Here is an 18594-nt window from a genome sequence, read left to right on the forward strand (position 1 = left end):
AGTTTTGTGGGGATACCAAATTCAGACATCGCGGCATACAAGTAACTCCTTTCCGTAGTGTTGAATGCAGCTTTGAAGTCGACGAAAAGATGGTGTGTGTCGATTTTCTTTTCATGTGTCTTTTGCAAGATTTGGCGTATTGTGAATATTTGGTCAATGGTAGACTTTCCAGGTCTAAAGCCAAACTGATAAGGTCAAATCAGTTGGTTGACGGTAGGCTTCAGCCTTTCACATAATACGCTCGCTAAAACCTTATAGGCGATATTTAGAAGACTAGTCCTGCGGAAATTGGCACAGATTGCAGGATCGCCCTTCTTATGGATTGGGCAGAACACACTTAAATTCCAATCGGCAGGCATGCTTTCATCCGACCATATTTTGCATAGGAGCTGATGCATGCACCTTACCAGCTCCTCGCTGCCGTGTTTGAATAGCTCAGTCGGCGCCCGCGGCTTTATTGTTCTTTAGCCGCGTTATAGCTATTCTCACCTCGTCATCATCAGGTAGCGGAACGACCATTCCATTGTCAACGATTGGAGTATCGGGATCTTCACATTCTCTGTGACATGCGCAGGTATCACTATTTAACAGATTCGAGAAGAGTTCCCTTCATAATTTAAGCTTGCTCTGTATGACAGTCACTAGACCGCCGTCTTTGTTCTTACAGGAAAACGCCCCGGTCTTAAAACCTTCTGTAAGCCGCCGAACTTTCTGGTAGATTTTTTTTAAGTTGCGGGGTCCCAAACCCAGCGCACAACCAGCTATCCTGGAAAGTTTCGCCTTATCACGTTAGCTCACTCCCGAACGGGTGTTCGTACACTGTCCAGAGGATACCTGGGCTAATCCCAGACATTGTGAGCTGCTTGAACCATATGCAGAAGAAACGTCCTGGCCACTTCTAAGTGAATGGCGATCAGTAACTTTTTCCACTTGCGTGGACTTCTACATATGGAACCATGTTATATTCCATTGCATAACAAAAATCCAAGTTCCTAACTTTGTAAAAAATTCACAACAATTTAACAAATTTCCAAAATTTTTTATGGTTTTGGAACATTTCTGGGCATGCAGTTTTACATTTTAGTATAATAAAGAAAATATGGGAAAAATTTTTTTTTAATAGCGGTCGCTCATCGGCAGGCAATTTCAAACCTTCGAATGTATTTCTGTCTTATAAAAGACCATCTGCCGTTTGGCGTCAACTTAAAACTGTTGATCTCTCCTTTAGTGAAACAACATCATCACGCACACCATAAATAGGGCGAGGAGTTCGGCCAAATAGATTATTAGATTTAGCTATCCGAAGCAAATTTGTGAGAGTAACAACGCCAGGGGGGACTCGGCAGCGGAATGGCGCCCGCTGAGTTCACACGTATTCTTGATTGATTTTTTCAGTTTTGTTCTGAATAAACCGCTCCCGCAACCCCTGTTATGTCAACAAATCAGCTGATCCCTTCAACATCGCTGAGAGTCGGTTTGCGATCTGATTTTGTCCATTCCTCTGCACTCTGTATATCGTGATCCAGTAGCTTGGACGATGACAATATTCAATGAGACTGTTTTTTTTAGTATACGAAAGATAAATTCTAAAGGAAATTGATGTACTTTTGCATATTGGCGAGGGCGAATATTGCATACGATGACACAGTGAGCTGTATATGCGCCTCAGTTGATTAAATCATATCGTATGAATGGATAGTGGAGTAAGTGGAGTAATGTTAACTAGAATTCCATACCAAGCATTCCAGGTGATGGAGCTTTCAGCGCTTTATTCAGCTATAAGATTTGTTTAGCTCATCCAGCTTACAACTTGGCTTCACTTGGTGCGTCCAACTGGAGCCGATTAGCGCGAGGCAAAAAACCTGACTGACGCGCCGTGCAGATCAAGAAGTTCGTCATAATAGATATAGTTTAGTTCAGAAGAGGGCCCATGATTTAGGTGTCTATAATGCATCTATCTTCGAAAACAAAAACTTGTAAAATCTTTTCACCAGGCTAAAACTATTGGAATGAATTCAAATGAAAACACAATTCCTATTAATCGAGATGAATGTAAAAGCGCCATCTAAAGCGCCAATTTTCAAATACGTTTGATACCAATTTCTAGAGTCGTCGTTTTTCAAATCTTTATGTGAAACATCTTTACAGAAAACATTTGCAGAAGGCATTTGCCTGAAGATTCTTGTCAGTTTATTACAAAAAAGTGCGGACAGTAGTTTAAAAGCGTATGTCCTATTTTCACTACAAAGATGGATTTTTACAGCTTACTTAATACAGCTCAATATACTCGTGACAAGTCACCATACAACGCTATTGTAAATTTTGAGATTAGATCTCTGTATTGGCTCTATATAAACCCAGGCTTCGCTCTGCTTCAAATACATATCTTGATTTTTACTTTATCTGCGAAAACTACATGGAGTACTGGTGTCTTATTTAGATGATTATGCGCAAATTGCAATGTTGGTGTTGCGCAAAATTAATCGCACTATCAAAAGATTTATAATTTTTGCTAATGGTACGACGCCATTCATCATATTTGGCGCTTGTAAACTATGTAGAGAGCTGCAGTATACAAACAGCCAAGTAAACGTTGGTTCGAAACGCTAAAAAATTATAAATTGGAGATGACTTGCACTTTTATCAAGATAACGACCCTAAGTAAATGGCGCAGATGGCACAAATTTAGTTAATATACATTTTTGAAACTTCGGAATAATAACCAGGTCAGAACGTCATCGAAAATTTGTGGTCGGTTTTGAAAACTAATATAAGGCGAAAAATTACATCTGTAAGAAAAGTGATCTCCAAAATTCTGTACTGGAAGAGTGCAAGTAAATAAGCCCAAAATACTCCATTTGTCACCAAATGGATGTTTAACAAATTAATATATGGAGTGAATTCTCTGTATGTTATTGTTTTTTTTTTTGTTTGCGTTGCAATGATGTAATGTACACCTTTGTGCTCAGACATGACGTAAACCAATATAAATAAGTTGTCTGAATACTCTTTTTTCCTATTATAATAATATTATGAAATATAGAACAAACAAATGATATCTGCATCAAATAAAAAATAGTTTAAAAAACTAAAAAACACGCTTTTATTGCCAATCGAACTAAAAAGTATAAAATAAATTTTAATGACAAAGAGACCTATAATGAAGTAATAGCAAATCGAACGATCAGTCATAGTCAACTACCTCAGAACAGAATTATAACAAAAATTAAGATACAAATAGAATAATTCAAATTAGAGTTAAAAGCGTGGGATGCTTGATATAGTAAATATTACAATCATTCTGTTGGCAAAACTACCTATGTACAGAAGGTTATGAAAATGAAGCAAAATGCATCCCACGCTTTTAACTCTAATTTGAATTATTCTATTTGTATCTTAATTTTTGTTATAATTCTGTTCTGAGGTAGTTGACTATGACTGATCGTTCGATTTGCTATTACTTCATTATAGGTCTCTTTGTCATTAAAATTTATTTTATACTTTTTAGTTCGATTGGCAATAAAAGCGTGTTTTTTAGTTTTTTAAACTATTTTTTATTTTCTACTTTTTAGTTCGATTAGCAAAAAAGAGTGTTTTTTAGTTTTTTTTTTTAACTATTTTTTATTATGAATGAAAATTATTGTTATCATTGCAGTCAGTGAATTAATGATTCGATATATTCGTATTATATTTAATTCCTTTCTTATCGACTGTGAGGCTAAAGCTATGCAGTTATCGGGCGTGATAAAGAAGTAATCGGGATGAAGAACTTATTTCGTGGAGGGAGCCTGAGAAACGGCTACCCCACTCCATTGGCCAGTTTTTTTTCGATTTTCGTGGTGTGGTGCACTATGAATTCCTTCCACCTGGCCACACTGTTAATAAGGAATATTATATGAGCGTTATGCGTCGTTTACGTGAAGCAATTCATCTAAAAAGACCAGAATTATGGGCCAACAACTCTTGGTTTTTGCATCACGATAATGCACCGTCTCACACTGCACTCGTTCTTCGTGACCATTTCGCCAAAAATTCCACGCATATCGTTCCGCAACCACCGTATTCGCCTGATTTGGCTCCGTGTGACTTCTGGCTATTCCCAAAACTCAAGAGACCACTCCGGGGAACGCGTTTCGAGTCGATTGAGGAGATAAAAGCTGAATCAAAGAAGGTGCTGATGGCTATACTGGAAATGGACTATTTGGCATGTTTCGGGGATTGAAAAAATCGTTGGCATAAGTGTATTTCATCGAGCGGGGATTATTTTGAAGGCGATGAAATTGATTTACAAGAATAAATAAAGATTTTTCATTTTACAACCAAATTCACCTTACTTTTTGCCCACCGGTAAAAAAAGAAAATATTAATCCTGGCAATCCTAATAAGGATAGTGGAAAACTTTTATCAAAATATTGCATTGTCATCGGTCCTTGATAGGTGTGCAAAATTCCAAGTCGATCAGATTTTTAGAAGCCAGTGAAAATTAAGCTCAAAGATTCCGTTACATACATACATACATACATACATACATACAACCCGACCTAATAAAAGTGTGTTAAAAAGGTGTGAGTTACTGTTATACTGAGCAATTTTTGTGTTTTTTTGTATATAGGTATTATTCTATATGGAACAACATAAAGACGCGCGCCACAAATAAGAGAGGAGCTCGGCCAAACACTCAAAAAGGGTCTACGCGCCAATTATATATATATATGTATATATAAACTATGTATCATACCTGTATATGTATATATTCATGTGTGTGTAGTGGTATGTGGTAATCAATGGCTAAATAAACGGGTGACGCGATAAGGTAACGTATTGATTTATTTCACCAATTAGCTCACTAAATTTCAACGATAATTCTTAAATTTCTTTATTGTATTTACGTGATATTGTCAAGTGTGTAGAGCGACGTAGAATTTGTATAATTTATTAATGCCCGTGGATAGAGCTCGAAAATTTTTAGCACTTAATTAAATAATTTCTTTTAATATAATTATTTATACTTATTACTTCCGATGATGGGTATCTAATAACGATAGAGAATTTAGAAGGTAAATCTAACATCAGATCGTTAAACGTCTCTCAGCGAATTTGAAGAAATCAATGGATTCGCTGGCGTAACAAGTGAAGTAATAGCCGTAGTATCCACTCACAATGCGTCGTTGCCGACTGAACAACGACTGATTGGACGGGTGTATGATACGTATGAAATGAGCGGGCATAATTCTGCTGATAATTCCCCTACGACATTCCCTAGGAATTTTGCCGCTCTCTTTCCATCTCGGGAGGAATAAAGTAAGGATCCTTCACTAAATAACTTCAACACTTCAATCTGTACAGATGGTTAAAGAATGGATTGTAGTGCATATTTATTTATTTATTTTTCAAAAAAGTTTATAAATTACAAAACTACGTGCAGACTAACAGGATAACTTAGAACGAAGTACAGAAAGCACTAGAATAAAATTGAATTCAATAATATAAAAAACACATTCTTGGGCAAAGAAAAATCAAGCATAATAGAATTCGAAATGTCGTATAACTTTCGAAATGAACGCGATAATGGGGCATTGCTTGCGTAATTCGTACTGAGGGTCTTGACGCAAAAAGGAAAATTAAAAAGAAGAGTTCTCGCAGGAATAAGAAATTGCATAGTTAGCAGTAATACCGGGCAATCCATTATACCACTTAACAAACCACGCACCAAAGATGAAAGAGCACGTATATATTCTCATAGACTTATATATAAAGGGTTTTCCAATAAGAGGTGCTATTTCGATATTCACCGAAAATTGCTATTTATTATTATAAATGATCGGATGTTTATTCCATTATAAAGAGGAAGGTATGCCGTTAATAGTGGAAAATAACTTCAGGCAAATTACCACCACGACCACTCTTACAGGACAATATCCTTTTCATGAAATTTTCTATAACCGAATTGTAAAGCGGCTACCCTATGTCCTCGATAGTCTCACGAATTCCATCTTTGAGGTCTTGAATCGATCCTGGGCTGTTGGGCTAGACCTTCTCTTTCACGTGGCCCCAAAGAAAAAAGTCACAAGCTGTTAAATCACAAGATCTCGGTGGCCAATTGTGATCACTTCTTCGAGAGATAACTTGATCGGGAAACTTTTCCCGTAAAAGCTCAATGGTTTCGTTGCTTGTGTGGAAGGTAGTGCCGTCTTGTTTAAAATAAACGTTGTCCAGATCAATACCATCCAATTCCGGCCATAAAAAATCGTTAATCATCTTTCGATAGCGCAAACCATTCACATATAACACCTGTTATTGGAAAACCTTATATATATATATACATATAAAATTGGCGCGTACACCCTTTTTTGGGTGTTTGGCCAAGTTTCTCCTGATTTGTGGCGTGCGTATTGATGTTGTTCCACAAATGGAGGGACCTGCAGTTGCAAGCCGACTCCGAACGGCAGATTTTATAAGGAGCTTTTTTTTATGGCAGAAATACACTCGGAGGTTTGCCATTGCCTGCCGAGGGACGACCGCTATTAGAAAACACTTTTTTCTTGATTTTGGTGTTACCTTAAGTTAGATCCCGCGACATCAGAATATTGAAGTAAACGAAAAAGTAGCCGAACTAGCAAGAGAGAGATATATCTTCTGCTCAAATATGAACGAGACGTTATCAATAAAACGGTCCGCGGATGACATATAGCAAAAATAAATTTTTTGTTTTTTGGTAGGACTGTTATAAACTTACATGGCAAATTTCAGCGTGATATGTCACATAGTTTGTTTTCTGTGCTACTGTAAACAAGTCAAGCTCAAGTGTGTTCTTCGAATTCTCTTTTATGACTTCAATTGTCTTAAAATGTTTTACATGGAGCGGCAACTGGAGCTTGGGAAACAGGAAAAAGTCACATGGAGTCATATCAGGCGAATACGGTGCTTGCGGAACGATATTAACATTATTTTTGTTCAAATAATCGCGAACAAGACGTGATGTGTGAGCTGGTGCATTATCGTGATGCGAGAACCATGACTTGTTGTCCCACAATTCCTTCCTTTTAAGACGAATGTTCTCGCGCAAACGCTTCAAAACGTCTAAATAATATTCAGCGTTAACCGATCGGCCTTGCGGAAGGAACTCCGAGTGCACAGTCAGCATAACCTTAATTTTTGAGCGACTTTGGCGTGGTTTTTTGGGTTGATGTACGGCCCTCTTTAACCGATTTGTACCACTGGAAAACAGGTGCACGCGATAGAGCAGAGTCCCCATAGGTTGTCTGCAACATTAAGGCGTCTGAAGCCGAAATTTTGTTGGAATAACAAAATTTCAAACAAATTCTTTGTTCAACTTGAATTTCCATCGTTAAATTCGAAGAACACACTCGAGCTTGACTTGTTTTAAGTAGCACAGAAAACAAACTATGTGACATATCACGCTGAAATTTGCCATGTAAGCTTATAACACCTATCAAAAAACAAAAAATTTATTTTTGCCATATGTCACCCGCGGACCGTTTTATTGTTAACGTCTCGTTCATATTTGAGTAGAAGGTGCCATCAATGACATTATTGCAGAATCGGTATTACACCACTTGGTGCAATCAAGAATGCAATATTCTTAAAATACATTTGAATCTCGGCTAAAGCTACCGAAATTGTAAGTTATATTAAAAAAAAACTGTATTATTAACAAAAGAAGGTTAAAAAAGGTAACTCTGAGAAGATTTTAGTGCCAATGAAAATTTGTTGATTCTTATAAAATTTGATATTTTGAAAGTGCAATTCAATTGAAGGTTATGTACGAATATTAAATCTTCTTCTCTCAACTCTTCTTAACTCTTCTTTTTACACATTTTAAAAAGCGTTTGAATTTACTGAATGCGAATTTAAACCATAGAGGTGTATTCGTTTCTTCCGGTCCTCAATCCTTACTGGGACATAGCGCATGAAGAGGCGTATTCATAGCAGAGATATTAAATAATGATTAGATAATGATAATGATTGCTAATTAACCCTCTTTTGTGAAATTATCTAATTCATTAAACAATTAGAATTAGTTCAACTAATTCCCATTAGATAATTGAAATTTTTATTCCAATGGTAAAACTAATTGCAATTAGTTGCCATTAGCAAAAAAAATTGGTTTACCTTTGCAATTATTGACTTCTACTAATGCAATTAGATATTTAATTAGCTCGAATTAGAATTAATTATTTTGATAAAAATAAATTTTTTGCAAAGAATTATTAAAGTGAACGTGAAATTAGCTCGCAAACTGTACGCAATAACTTTTTCAATGGGCTAAACTGCATTAAATACGGATGAAAAAAGATTGGAAAAAGTAAACTGGTCGGATTGGACGGAATGTTTTACGTTAGACATAAGATTTGGCTTTCATAGATGGAAAAGTAAGGGCAATTAAATAAGGGCACCTCTTACAGGAAAAACTGATTAATTGAAGAGCAACTTTCGTATTTGGATGACGTGATCTCTCAGGTTGATTCTGTACCATGCCATGTTTGCCATGCATCATGTTTAGTTTTAAAAACATTTTTTTAAGTAGTTTTTAAGTTTTTTGATTTACCATAAAAATTGCTTAATTTTGGTTTCTAATAAAAGAGAGAAAAATATATTTGATTAGGTTTCATTATAAATTAATTTATTAATATATTTTATTTAAATAAACAAAAAAATTAGTCCAATGAATTGTTAATTATATAAAATATGGAGGTTGAATTAGTTTGAAAGGTTTTTTTCGAAGATTTGGGGCTTTATTGTGAAAAAACGGTACAAAATATTTTATTCGAAGTATTGGCCATCGCTAGTTACAACTTTCGCCCATCTTTCGGGCAATTTCCGGATGCCGTTTCTCCAAAATTCTGGCCGCTGCTTGGCTATCCATGACTCAACCCATATTTTGGTAGCCTCGTACGAGGAGAACCGCTGGTCCGCCAAATCGAGACTCATATGCCGGAACAAATGATAATCGGAGGGAGCTATGTCTGGACTATACAGCGGGTGGGGTAACACTTCCCAGCCAAGAGTTCCAAGGTATTTTTTGACAGGTTGAGCAACATGCGGCCGAGCGTTGTCATGTTGCAAAATAACCTTGTCGTGCCTTTTTACCGTTTCCGGCCGTTTTTCTTTCAATGCCCGGCTTAAACGCATCAATTGCAGTCGGTAACGATCCCCCGTGATTGTTTCGCCCGGTTGGAGCAGCTCAAAATATACGACGCCGACCTGATCCCACCAAATGCAGAGCATGATTTTCTTGCCGTGAATATTCTGCTTGGCCGTCGACGTTGATGCGTGGCCGGGCAAACCCCATGATTTTTTGCGTTTTGGGTTATCGTAGTGGATCCATTTTTCGTCGCCAGTCACCACCCGATGCAAAAAACCCTTCCGATTTTGTCGCTCGATCAGCAATTCGCACGTAAAAAATCGCCGTTCGACGTCGCGCAGCTTCAACTCGTACGGGACCCAATGTCCTTGCTTTTGGATCATTCCCATCGCTTTTAGACGCTTGCAAACGGTTGATTTATCAACGCCCAATGATTCAGCAAGCTCTTTTTGGGTTTGGCACGAGTCCTCGTTTACCAATTCCCCCAATTCCGCGTCCTCGAACTTTTTGGGCTGGCCAAGACGCTCCTTGTCTTCGGTGTGAAAATCACCACTTTTGAATCGTCGAAACCAGTACTCACATGTTGAAATCGACGGAGTATGGTCTGGGTAGGCCTCCTGCAGCAATTCACGGGCTTGGGCTGTATTTTTTTTTCAAATTGAAGCAGAAAAGCAAAGCTTCCCGCAAATTGCGTTTCGACGGCACGAAAGTTGACATACTCGGAGCACGAAAACACTGCGTTGTTTATACTTCAGCGAAATGACAGATACTGATAAACAAAGCCTAGGGATGAGGCTTTGTCATGAAAATATATTCAGTATTGCCAACGCGATAAAGTGATAAATAGCGCCATTTGTGTGTCGCCTTTAAAACTAATTCAACCTCCTAATAATATATAAAACGTTCACTAATTCGACTCGTATTCTTCAATGGTTGCTTCCCATGCCAAATAATTTTTTCCCCAGCTAAATAAATTTATTGCCGATTTTCATCGGAGCTCAAATGGCAGATAAAAATCGACTCATTTTTTACAATTCGATTGCTCTACATCCGGTAAAAGTGTGTTAACATTATCGGCATAGCAGTTTTGATCTTGATCTAGCATGATTTAGCAGAGATTACCCCAATTTGAAAAGTTGTGAGCGTTCACTCTATCGGTACATGAAATGCGTCAAAAAGCGGTGCATTGCGTAGATAATGGGATATTATTGGGTATGGGAATAAGTTTCCGCCTTTTGTTAGCCAAAGTTACGAATTATTTAAACGATTAAATAATACAAGATATTATGGGAAGTATGTGTCATTGGAAGCTACAACTTTATTCCATCTTTCAGGCGGCATACGGATTCTTCTGACGAAAAATTCGAGTCCTTTTGAGTTGATCCATTCATTGAGCCAGTCTGCGATGCTCTCGTAAGAAGTGAACCGCTCTCCAATAAGAGCTGACTGCATTGATTGGGACAAATGGTGATCCGAAGCTGGAATGTCTGGGAAATACGGCGGGTCGGGCCAGGTTTCCCAATTCAGTTACTGTAAATATTTCTGGATCAATTTAGCAACGTGTGGCCTGGCGTGGTCGTGCAGAAAAATCACTTTGTCAAGTCTACCGTCCCATTCCGGCCGCTTTTCTTTGAGAACACGATTCAAACGCATTAGCTGCAGTCGGTAACGATCGCCAGTGATGATTAAGGATTTTTTTTTTGTTTTTATTCCTTGTTCAGGGTAGGTGATTAGCCTACCGCTATCAGTCCTAAGTAGTGGGAATGCCCACCTGTCGTTGCTTAGGAGAAAAAAAGAACTCATTCCTCAAACCCAAAAACGTATCTTTCCCATCCTTCCTCCCCCACAATAGTCAGCGCATTATTTGCATTGTGGCTGCTAAAACAAAGAAAAACGCCCAGTTCCACATAGCATCAGTGGCGCCAGCAAAAGGAAACGGACAGCCGTGAGAATAGCGCAGACACACCACTTTAGCGAAGTTCTCAACCATCTGTGTGATTTTTCTGCTAGAAAATGTGACACACAGATGGCGTTTAAAGCAGTTCAGACGGTTTAAGGAGTTCATAATAGATGCCACACTTCTGATCCCATCAGATGCACAACATAACCTTTGAAGCATGAATGTTTTATTTTTGGCAGGCTCCAACATTTTCGACGTTTAGGACTATCATAATAGATCAATTTTTAATCGCCAGTGAAGATGCGATGTAAAAAACCTTTTATTTTCTGCCGTTCCAAAAACCATCTCACACGTCACCAAACGAAATCTCTCTCCTTCAATTATCTGCGTTCTGGACTATTCCCATCGCGTGCAAACATTTACCGACGGTTGATCTGTCAACATCCAACTCTTTAAACATATCATCAAGGGTGGGACATACGTTTTCATCCAATAATTGTTGTAGTTAAGTATCTTCGAATTTTTTCGGTGCCCCTTCGAGATCTTTATCACTCACGCACTCACGTCGAAATTGCCACTGTGGAAGCGTCTAAAGCACTCTTTACAAGTTGTATTTGATGGAGCGTGATTACCGTAAATAGTGATCAATATACGATACGTTTCAGCTGCACTTTTCTTTAAAAAGTAATAATGAACATGACTTCTCGCAAATAAAAATAATCATTACGCTTTAAACGAATGTCAACTACTGCGATTGAGACCTCTCATATATAGTAAACCTTCAAAACACCAGTATAGTATATCAAACGAGAGATATTGAAATAACCAAAAATTTTAATATTTTTTCAATATAGAATAAGAGCAACTAAAATTTACGGAAAATACTTTTAAATATGGAAAATACTTTTCAACGAATATTGTAAGTTCGTTTTCCAAGTTTGATACCTTCATGTTCATGGATTTATTGATATGTAATTTTTGGCTCAAATTTGTTACCCTAAGTAATTTGTTACCTGGAAAAACCACTATTGATTCCATACAAATCAGGTCCGCGTTGGCTATGCGAATAAATTTAATATCTATTGGAGTATTTTTTTTATATATTTATTTATTATATCTTACGTTTATTCTAGGTATGTGTTTTGAAATATTTCATAAAATTTAAATACATTTTTTTATATTTTTGCAAGAAAAAAAAACATTTGTTTCTCAACTTTGTTAATATCCTGAAGACGTTTATTTTAAGTGTGAAAGAAAGATTGAAAATTTATTATAATAATATCTTATAATTTCGCGGCCGCCGTAGCCGAATGGATTTGTGCGCAACGACCATTCGGAATTCAGAGAGAACGTAGGTTCGTATCTCGGTGAAACACCAAAATGAAGAAAAAGATTTTTCTAAAGCGGGCACCCCAGGGCAGGCAATGGCAAGCCCCGGAGTGCCATGAAAAAGCTCCTCATAAAAAAAAAAAAAATATGTGCCGTTCGGAGTCAGCTTGAAACTGTACGTCCCTCCATTTGTGGAACAACATCAAGACGCACAGCACAAATAGGAGGAAGAGATCGGCCAAACAAATTTTTATGATCTACCTTTGCTTCTTTAATCCAAAACTTGGCAATATTCCGTAAACTATATTAAAGAAGAAAAAATGATGTAGATTTTCGGACACAGTGTCCGATTTCAGATTAGTATTTTTATTTTGAAAGGAAACCTGGGGTTTATATTGATTGTAATAGCGAAAGTACGGTCACAATGATGAAATAAATGCGCAGAAACAATAAATTTACTTTTAGTAAAATATTTTGACTGCTTTTTGATTCGGTTGCCGTAGCTAAGTGGGTTGGTGCGTCTCAGGTTCGAAATCCCGGACAAGAAACTCCAATTGATAGAACAACTTTTTTCTAATAGCGGTCGCCTTTGGCAGATAATGGCACAGATGTTTTTTTTATTTCTGCCATGAAAGTTCCTCGTAAAAAAATAAAAACCAGCCGATCAAAGCCGGCATAAGACTGCGAAAAATATTTACATTCCATGATAAAAACTTACACACCGAACATACACTTTCACGGCCAACGGCCAATAAGTATAAAATTAAAGCTTTAAATTATATTCTAGTACTACGTCACAATTCTTGTATAAGCAAATTTAAAGTAACTAAAGTACGTATACTTAAAATTATAAATTAAGATACAAATAAAATTTTAGCATAACCATCTGTGTGCAATATTGGTAAATCCACAATGCGAGCAATTTTGTCTGGTTGCGTCATTCAAAAGGTATGCGTGTGTGTTTATTATTTTTTTATGTTTTAACAAAATGAAATCGCCAGTGGGATTAGAGATTTTGTAATTATGATTACAATTCCTCCATTCAAAGTTCCACTGAAAACCCTCTTTCGCTCTTTTACATTTCGGATTTCGCAATGAAATAAAATAAAAGGGGATTTTTGTTAATCCAAGTAAAGAGTTTGCTTGTTGTTGTAAAACGATGATGTGAGTTCCGAGCAGAGCGAATCAGAAAGTGGAAGTATACAGAGAAATAAAATGATTTACACTGACAGCCTCGTTATTTTTCTAAAGACCACGTATGGAAAAATGCCTACACAAACTGTCGCTTGTTGAAAATGTCTTAAACATGGATGTCTTAAACATGTATGCATATATGTAAGTACATAAATCGTTGAGTTAGATTTGGTCAACAAGTTGGTATAATAGATTTTCTCACTTCTCATGGTATTTTGTACACATGTTTGTTATTATTATATTTTGAGTTAATTCGATTATAATGTTTACGTTGAACCATCAATAGCTAAATTACGTAATTATTTATGAAATTGCACATTTCTGACTTCTGAGAAAGCAGCTCGAAAAATGTTATGGAATCCCATAATCATAAATTTAGTTATACCCTCTTAAATAAAAATGTGTGCTACTGATGAGGCTAATCTTTTATTGCAGGTATTATCAGTTTTCAAAGCTCCGTCATGGATGTCAAAACAACATTTAACATTTGTATATAAGTAATTTCATAATCGATAACCGTTATATGTTTATAACCCAGTTTTATAACAGTTTAAGTACCGATTCAATTATAAAAAAAAAAATATTTTGAACTTGTTTTTTCAGAGTACATTGTAACGCCACTTATCGAGATTTATATACAGAATTATAAAAAACGAGCTGCCAAAGTTTGGCCCAATAATAACTAGGGAAGTGTATTTATGATAGTCAGTGGGAAAAGTAGAGATTAAAGTGTAGGATTTGGCTCAATAAAACGCCTTCACGCAGCATAGTGATGTAAAGTAAGTAACTAATATAAATTATGTCAACACAAATGTACATACGTATGTTTGCATAGATATGCAGTGATTGCATGATTTCATGTGATGTACGCTAAAAAAAAAAGTGGCAAAAAAAAAATATTAAAAAAATTAAAATTAATCAATTCAAAGGTCATGAAGGCCTTTCGCTTCTGCGCTTATTGACTATGAACTCTAGAAATAATGATTCTATGCATGCATATGTGTAGCTATAGCACTTCTTATTGTAATTTATGCTTGTAGCTGATAAAATTTTAATATCAATGTTTACATACGCCACTCATATAAAAGTTCTGTAGAATGTCATTAGCAAATATACGCCGACGTACATACATAAGTATGTTTCATTGGTATATACTTGAGAGCTGTAGCCAATGAGTGTACCCGACGTCATTTCCACTCCATTCAATACCACCTCGATCAAAAAGTTCCTGGAATATATTCAGAATATTGAAAATAGAAGTTTATGGTATTCCTCAAAAGTGATATTATCGCCTTCAAAGTACTTCCTCTCAACTGTAACGCCCTTATGCCAGCGTTTGATCCAGCTCTCAAAACATTTCTGGAACTTTATTTCCGGTATAGCCAACAGAGCCGATTGCTTCGATTTTTCCATTGCTTAAAAGAAGTCGCACAAAGCCCAGGGTGAAAAGTCATCGTGTAAATTGGCTCGAAGTCCTTGGATAAAGTAATAGAAATTCTTTGCTGTGAAGTTTTGGTAGAATTCAATTCGATTCAACCGACTTTCAAGCTTACAATTTATGTAAAGGGTTTTCCAATAACAGGTGTTATTTTGGAATGGATTGCGCTATCGAGATATGATTAACGATTGGCCGGAATTGGATGGTATTGATCTGGACAGCGTTCATTTTAAACAAGACGGCGCTACGTGCCACACAAGCAACGAAACCAGTGATCTTTTACGGAAAAAGTTTCCGGATCGTGTTATCTCTCGAAGAGGTGATCACAATGGGCCACCGAGATCTTGTGATTCAACACCTTGTGACTTTTTTTCTTTGGCCCACGTGAAAGAGAAGGTCTAGCCCAACAGCCCAGGGTCGATTCAAGACCTCAAAGATGGAATTCGTGAGACTAACGAGGACATAGGGCAGCCACTTTGCAATTCGGTAATGGAAAATTTCATGAAAAGGATATTGTCCTGTAAGCGTGGTCGTGGTGGTAATTTGCCTGAAGTTATTTTCCACTATTAACGGCATACCTTCCTCCTCTTATTGGAAAACCCATACTACGCCTCCCTTAATATAGTAACAATAAAAATAATTTTTTTTCAGCTAGTGAGATATTGTTAATAGATATTGCCATTACATTTTTACACAGCATATTCGAAGAGCTGGTGGTAATTTCTGCATACTTTAAAAAAATGTTTTTGTTGTTTGGGTCTAGCACTCTTGCAGCAAATGAGTAAGCTTTCAAAATACAACAATACAAAAATACAACGCAACTTTCAAAAATATTTTCGATGTTAATTTTTTATTTTTCATTTTTTATTTGTTAAGAGATTGGAAGCGACTTACTGTCACGGGCACTCGTTTCATTTTCTTCTACTTACTATAGTTTGTTATGTATAATGCTTCAGTACATTTTTAATGACATTTGTTAATTTCAGTTTTCTACAAAAACCGTGAAAGCGTCAAAAAGATCGCCATGAACACAGATAATAGGGATGCGCTAAATGCTGCACTTCCACTACGTCCATAACTCTTCACAAACGAAATAATCTCTGCGCTATTTTTGTCGAGCCAGTCGAAATTCACCTGCATATTTGAGTTCACTGTGTCCTCTAGATCCGATTGCACTTTAGTGCTGTTCTTTACTGTGTCTACCAGCGCAAGGAGCTGAAAAGTTAAATGTTTTTTTATAGATATATTATATGAATCTATGTACTCGTACATGGTGGCACAAAATTAATCACCCTGTGAAAGATATATAATTTTTGCAAATGGCTAAGTACGTCAATAATATTTGACACTTGTGATTGGATGGTTAATTTTGTGCCCCAGCTTGTATGTATGCATTTATCTATTCGCCTATTTCTTAGCTGTTACTTACCTTCTGCTTTTGACTTTCATTATTCACATAATTGCTCATTCTCACTATATCACTGCTGAGCGGATTAGCGGAGCCTGTACTATTCGAGAGATTGGAGTATGCTTCCCAATTAGTATTGAGGAAATCAATACTGACTAACAGACCAGTTATACTGCGCGAATAGGCTGCCCTCAATATGGAGGTGCGCTCCGAACTAGTAAACGCGTTGCCCAAGTTTATGGCGCTGTTAACAAATAATTGCAATTGCTCTTCTTTTTCGGAACAACCCAGTGCACTTAACAGGGTGCTACGATACGTTGAATCGCTTGATTTTAGGAGATCATTTAAGAAGTAATTGTAATCATCATTAGTAGACTGACGTAGACCATTACAGTAAGCTTGCGATTTTAGATTTGGTTCGATGGCAATGCCATTGTAGATGACATCCCTCAATTTAGTATTGGCATCGTTGAGACAGTCCTCATTACCTACTAAACAGGCCAGATTAATTGCAATATTTCGTGTGAATTTGCGTAGTAGCTGTTCGCCGGACATTTCATTGACACCCAACTGCTCGTATATATTTTTTACCAGTGGAGCAATGAACTCTTTGAAGTTATTGTAGTCGGAGTGGCCGCTGAGGTATGCATTGTAAGTCGTTATGATAGAGTTGGCTGCTGACCAAGGGGCATACTGATCCTCGCCGGGTAGATAGGCCAACAAATTCAGAAGAATTTTCTGTGACAAACGATCATTAGAAACGAACTTATAGGCATCGTATAAGAGTTGAGCGCGATTGCGGTGGTGAACATTGTATGGGCGATCTATCAAACCCGCAGCAATAAGTAGCCAATTTTGTTCGTCGTAGTTAATGCGATAGTAGCCGGTGGATTGTTTATTCAAAATCAACCAATCATCAGCGGCAACTTCCGTATCTGTGATATTGATTTCTTTCGTATTGAGTAGATAGTGCGTAGCTGTGGTATTACGAAAATCTGCATTCGAGCGAGAAGCATAGTTGAATGGGACGTAGTAGGTATTGCCGGAATTAATGGTTACATTGTCATGATATGCGGTTTGTGTGACAGTGAACGTGTTTGTGGCATAATTGCGAGTCACCGTGAGCAGCGGATAGCTAGATTGCTGCGACCATGTGGGCAACATTACATTTAAGTTTGCAGGAATACTGATTTTGTGTTCGGTAACCGCGCTCTGCAACGCGTCGAACAGATCCCATTCTTCGGCCGAACTGAATTGGCTGCATGGAGAAAAGCGCAAAATACATATTTGTGGTAAACAATAAGCAAATTTTCCGAAATTAAAAAAAAATGTCAAATGATAATGATCATGATTTCATTGCATTATTTAGCGGGTACTTACTTCGTGGTTAGATATTTGTTTAAACCGGAACGAAAGACTTCATCGCCCAAAGCATGTTGCCACATGGAGAGTACACAGGCGGGTTTGGCATAAGAAGATGTGCCGTAACGCGCCGAAATCTCAGCTGAAGTTTGCGCATAATGGGTCATTGGAACCACAGTACCTCTTCCATCATTGGTTAGTGCCGATTGATAATCGGCAGTATGCCACATTTGATAGACGTCCCATTCTGGATAAACCTATGTAGGGAGTTTTAGTATATTTGGAGCGAAGATAAAGAGTTAATATCTATTAAATGACTCACTTCATCCACTCCATGGTATGAATAGAGTGTGGCGAAGCCTTCCTTTAGCCACAAATATGTCCACCACCTGACTGTTACATGATTGCCAAACCATTGGTGAGTAAATTCGTGTGCAATGATATTGGCGATGGTAGTCTGTGAACTCGTCGTTGAAGAACTTTTATTGAAAAGCAAGTACGCTTCACCATACGTGACCAATCCCCAATTTTCCATAGCGCCACCCTTGCCGGGTATTGCCACTTGTACCATTCTCGGCAAAACAAATGGCACATTGTAGTAATCGGCTAAACGCTGTAAGATCAATATGCCCGAGAGTAGACCGAATTCATGATTTTCGGCAGTTCCTGGCTTGGAATAAAGGCGGTGTGGCAGTGAATGCAGCACGCCCTCAGACCACACATAATCGGATACATGAAAAGCAATCAAATATGTGGGAACAGTCACATTGGTCTTATCGAACACAGTAACGCCGTCCCTGTAAAAAGGATTTTTTTGTTTGACTGTAAAACATTTTTATTATACTAAATTTTATGTG

At 37.3% G+C, this 18594-nt stretch overlaps 1 protein-coding gene across 1 annotated transcript in view; it reads right to left on the minus strand.

Moving 5' to 3' along the window:
• The window catches only part of LOC129236854 (uncharacterized), a 29540-nt gene that overhangs the window by 10134 nt on the left and 812 nt on the right, over positions 1-18594 (minus strand). Inside the window, exons 3-6 of the mRNA XM_054871125.1 lie at positions 18060-18534; positions 17756-17994; positions 16397-17633; positions 15968-16182 (exon numbers count right to left, since the gene is read on the minus strand). Of these exons, the coding sequence (XP_054727100.1) occupies positions 15968-16182; positions 16397-17633; positions 17756-17994; positions 18060-18534 (2166 nt within the window). The remainder of the gene's footprint in view (positions 1-15967; positions 16183-16396; positions 17634-17755; positions 17995-18059; positions 18535-18594) is intronic.

Source organism: Anastrepha obliqua, chromosome 1 (assembly GCF_027943255.1).
Source record: "Anastrepha obliqua isolate idAnaObli1 chromosome 1, idAnaObli1_1.0, whole genome shotgun sequence".
Taxonomy (NCBI): Eukaryota; Metazoa; Arthropoda; class Insecta; order Diptera; family Tephritidae; genus Anastrepha; species Anastrepha obliqua.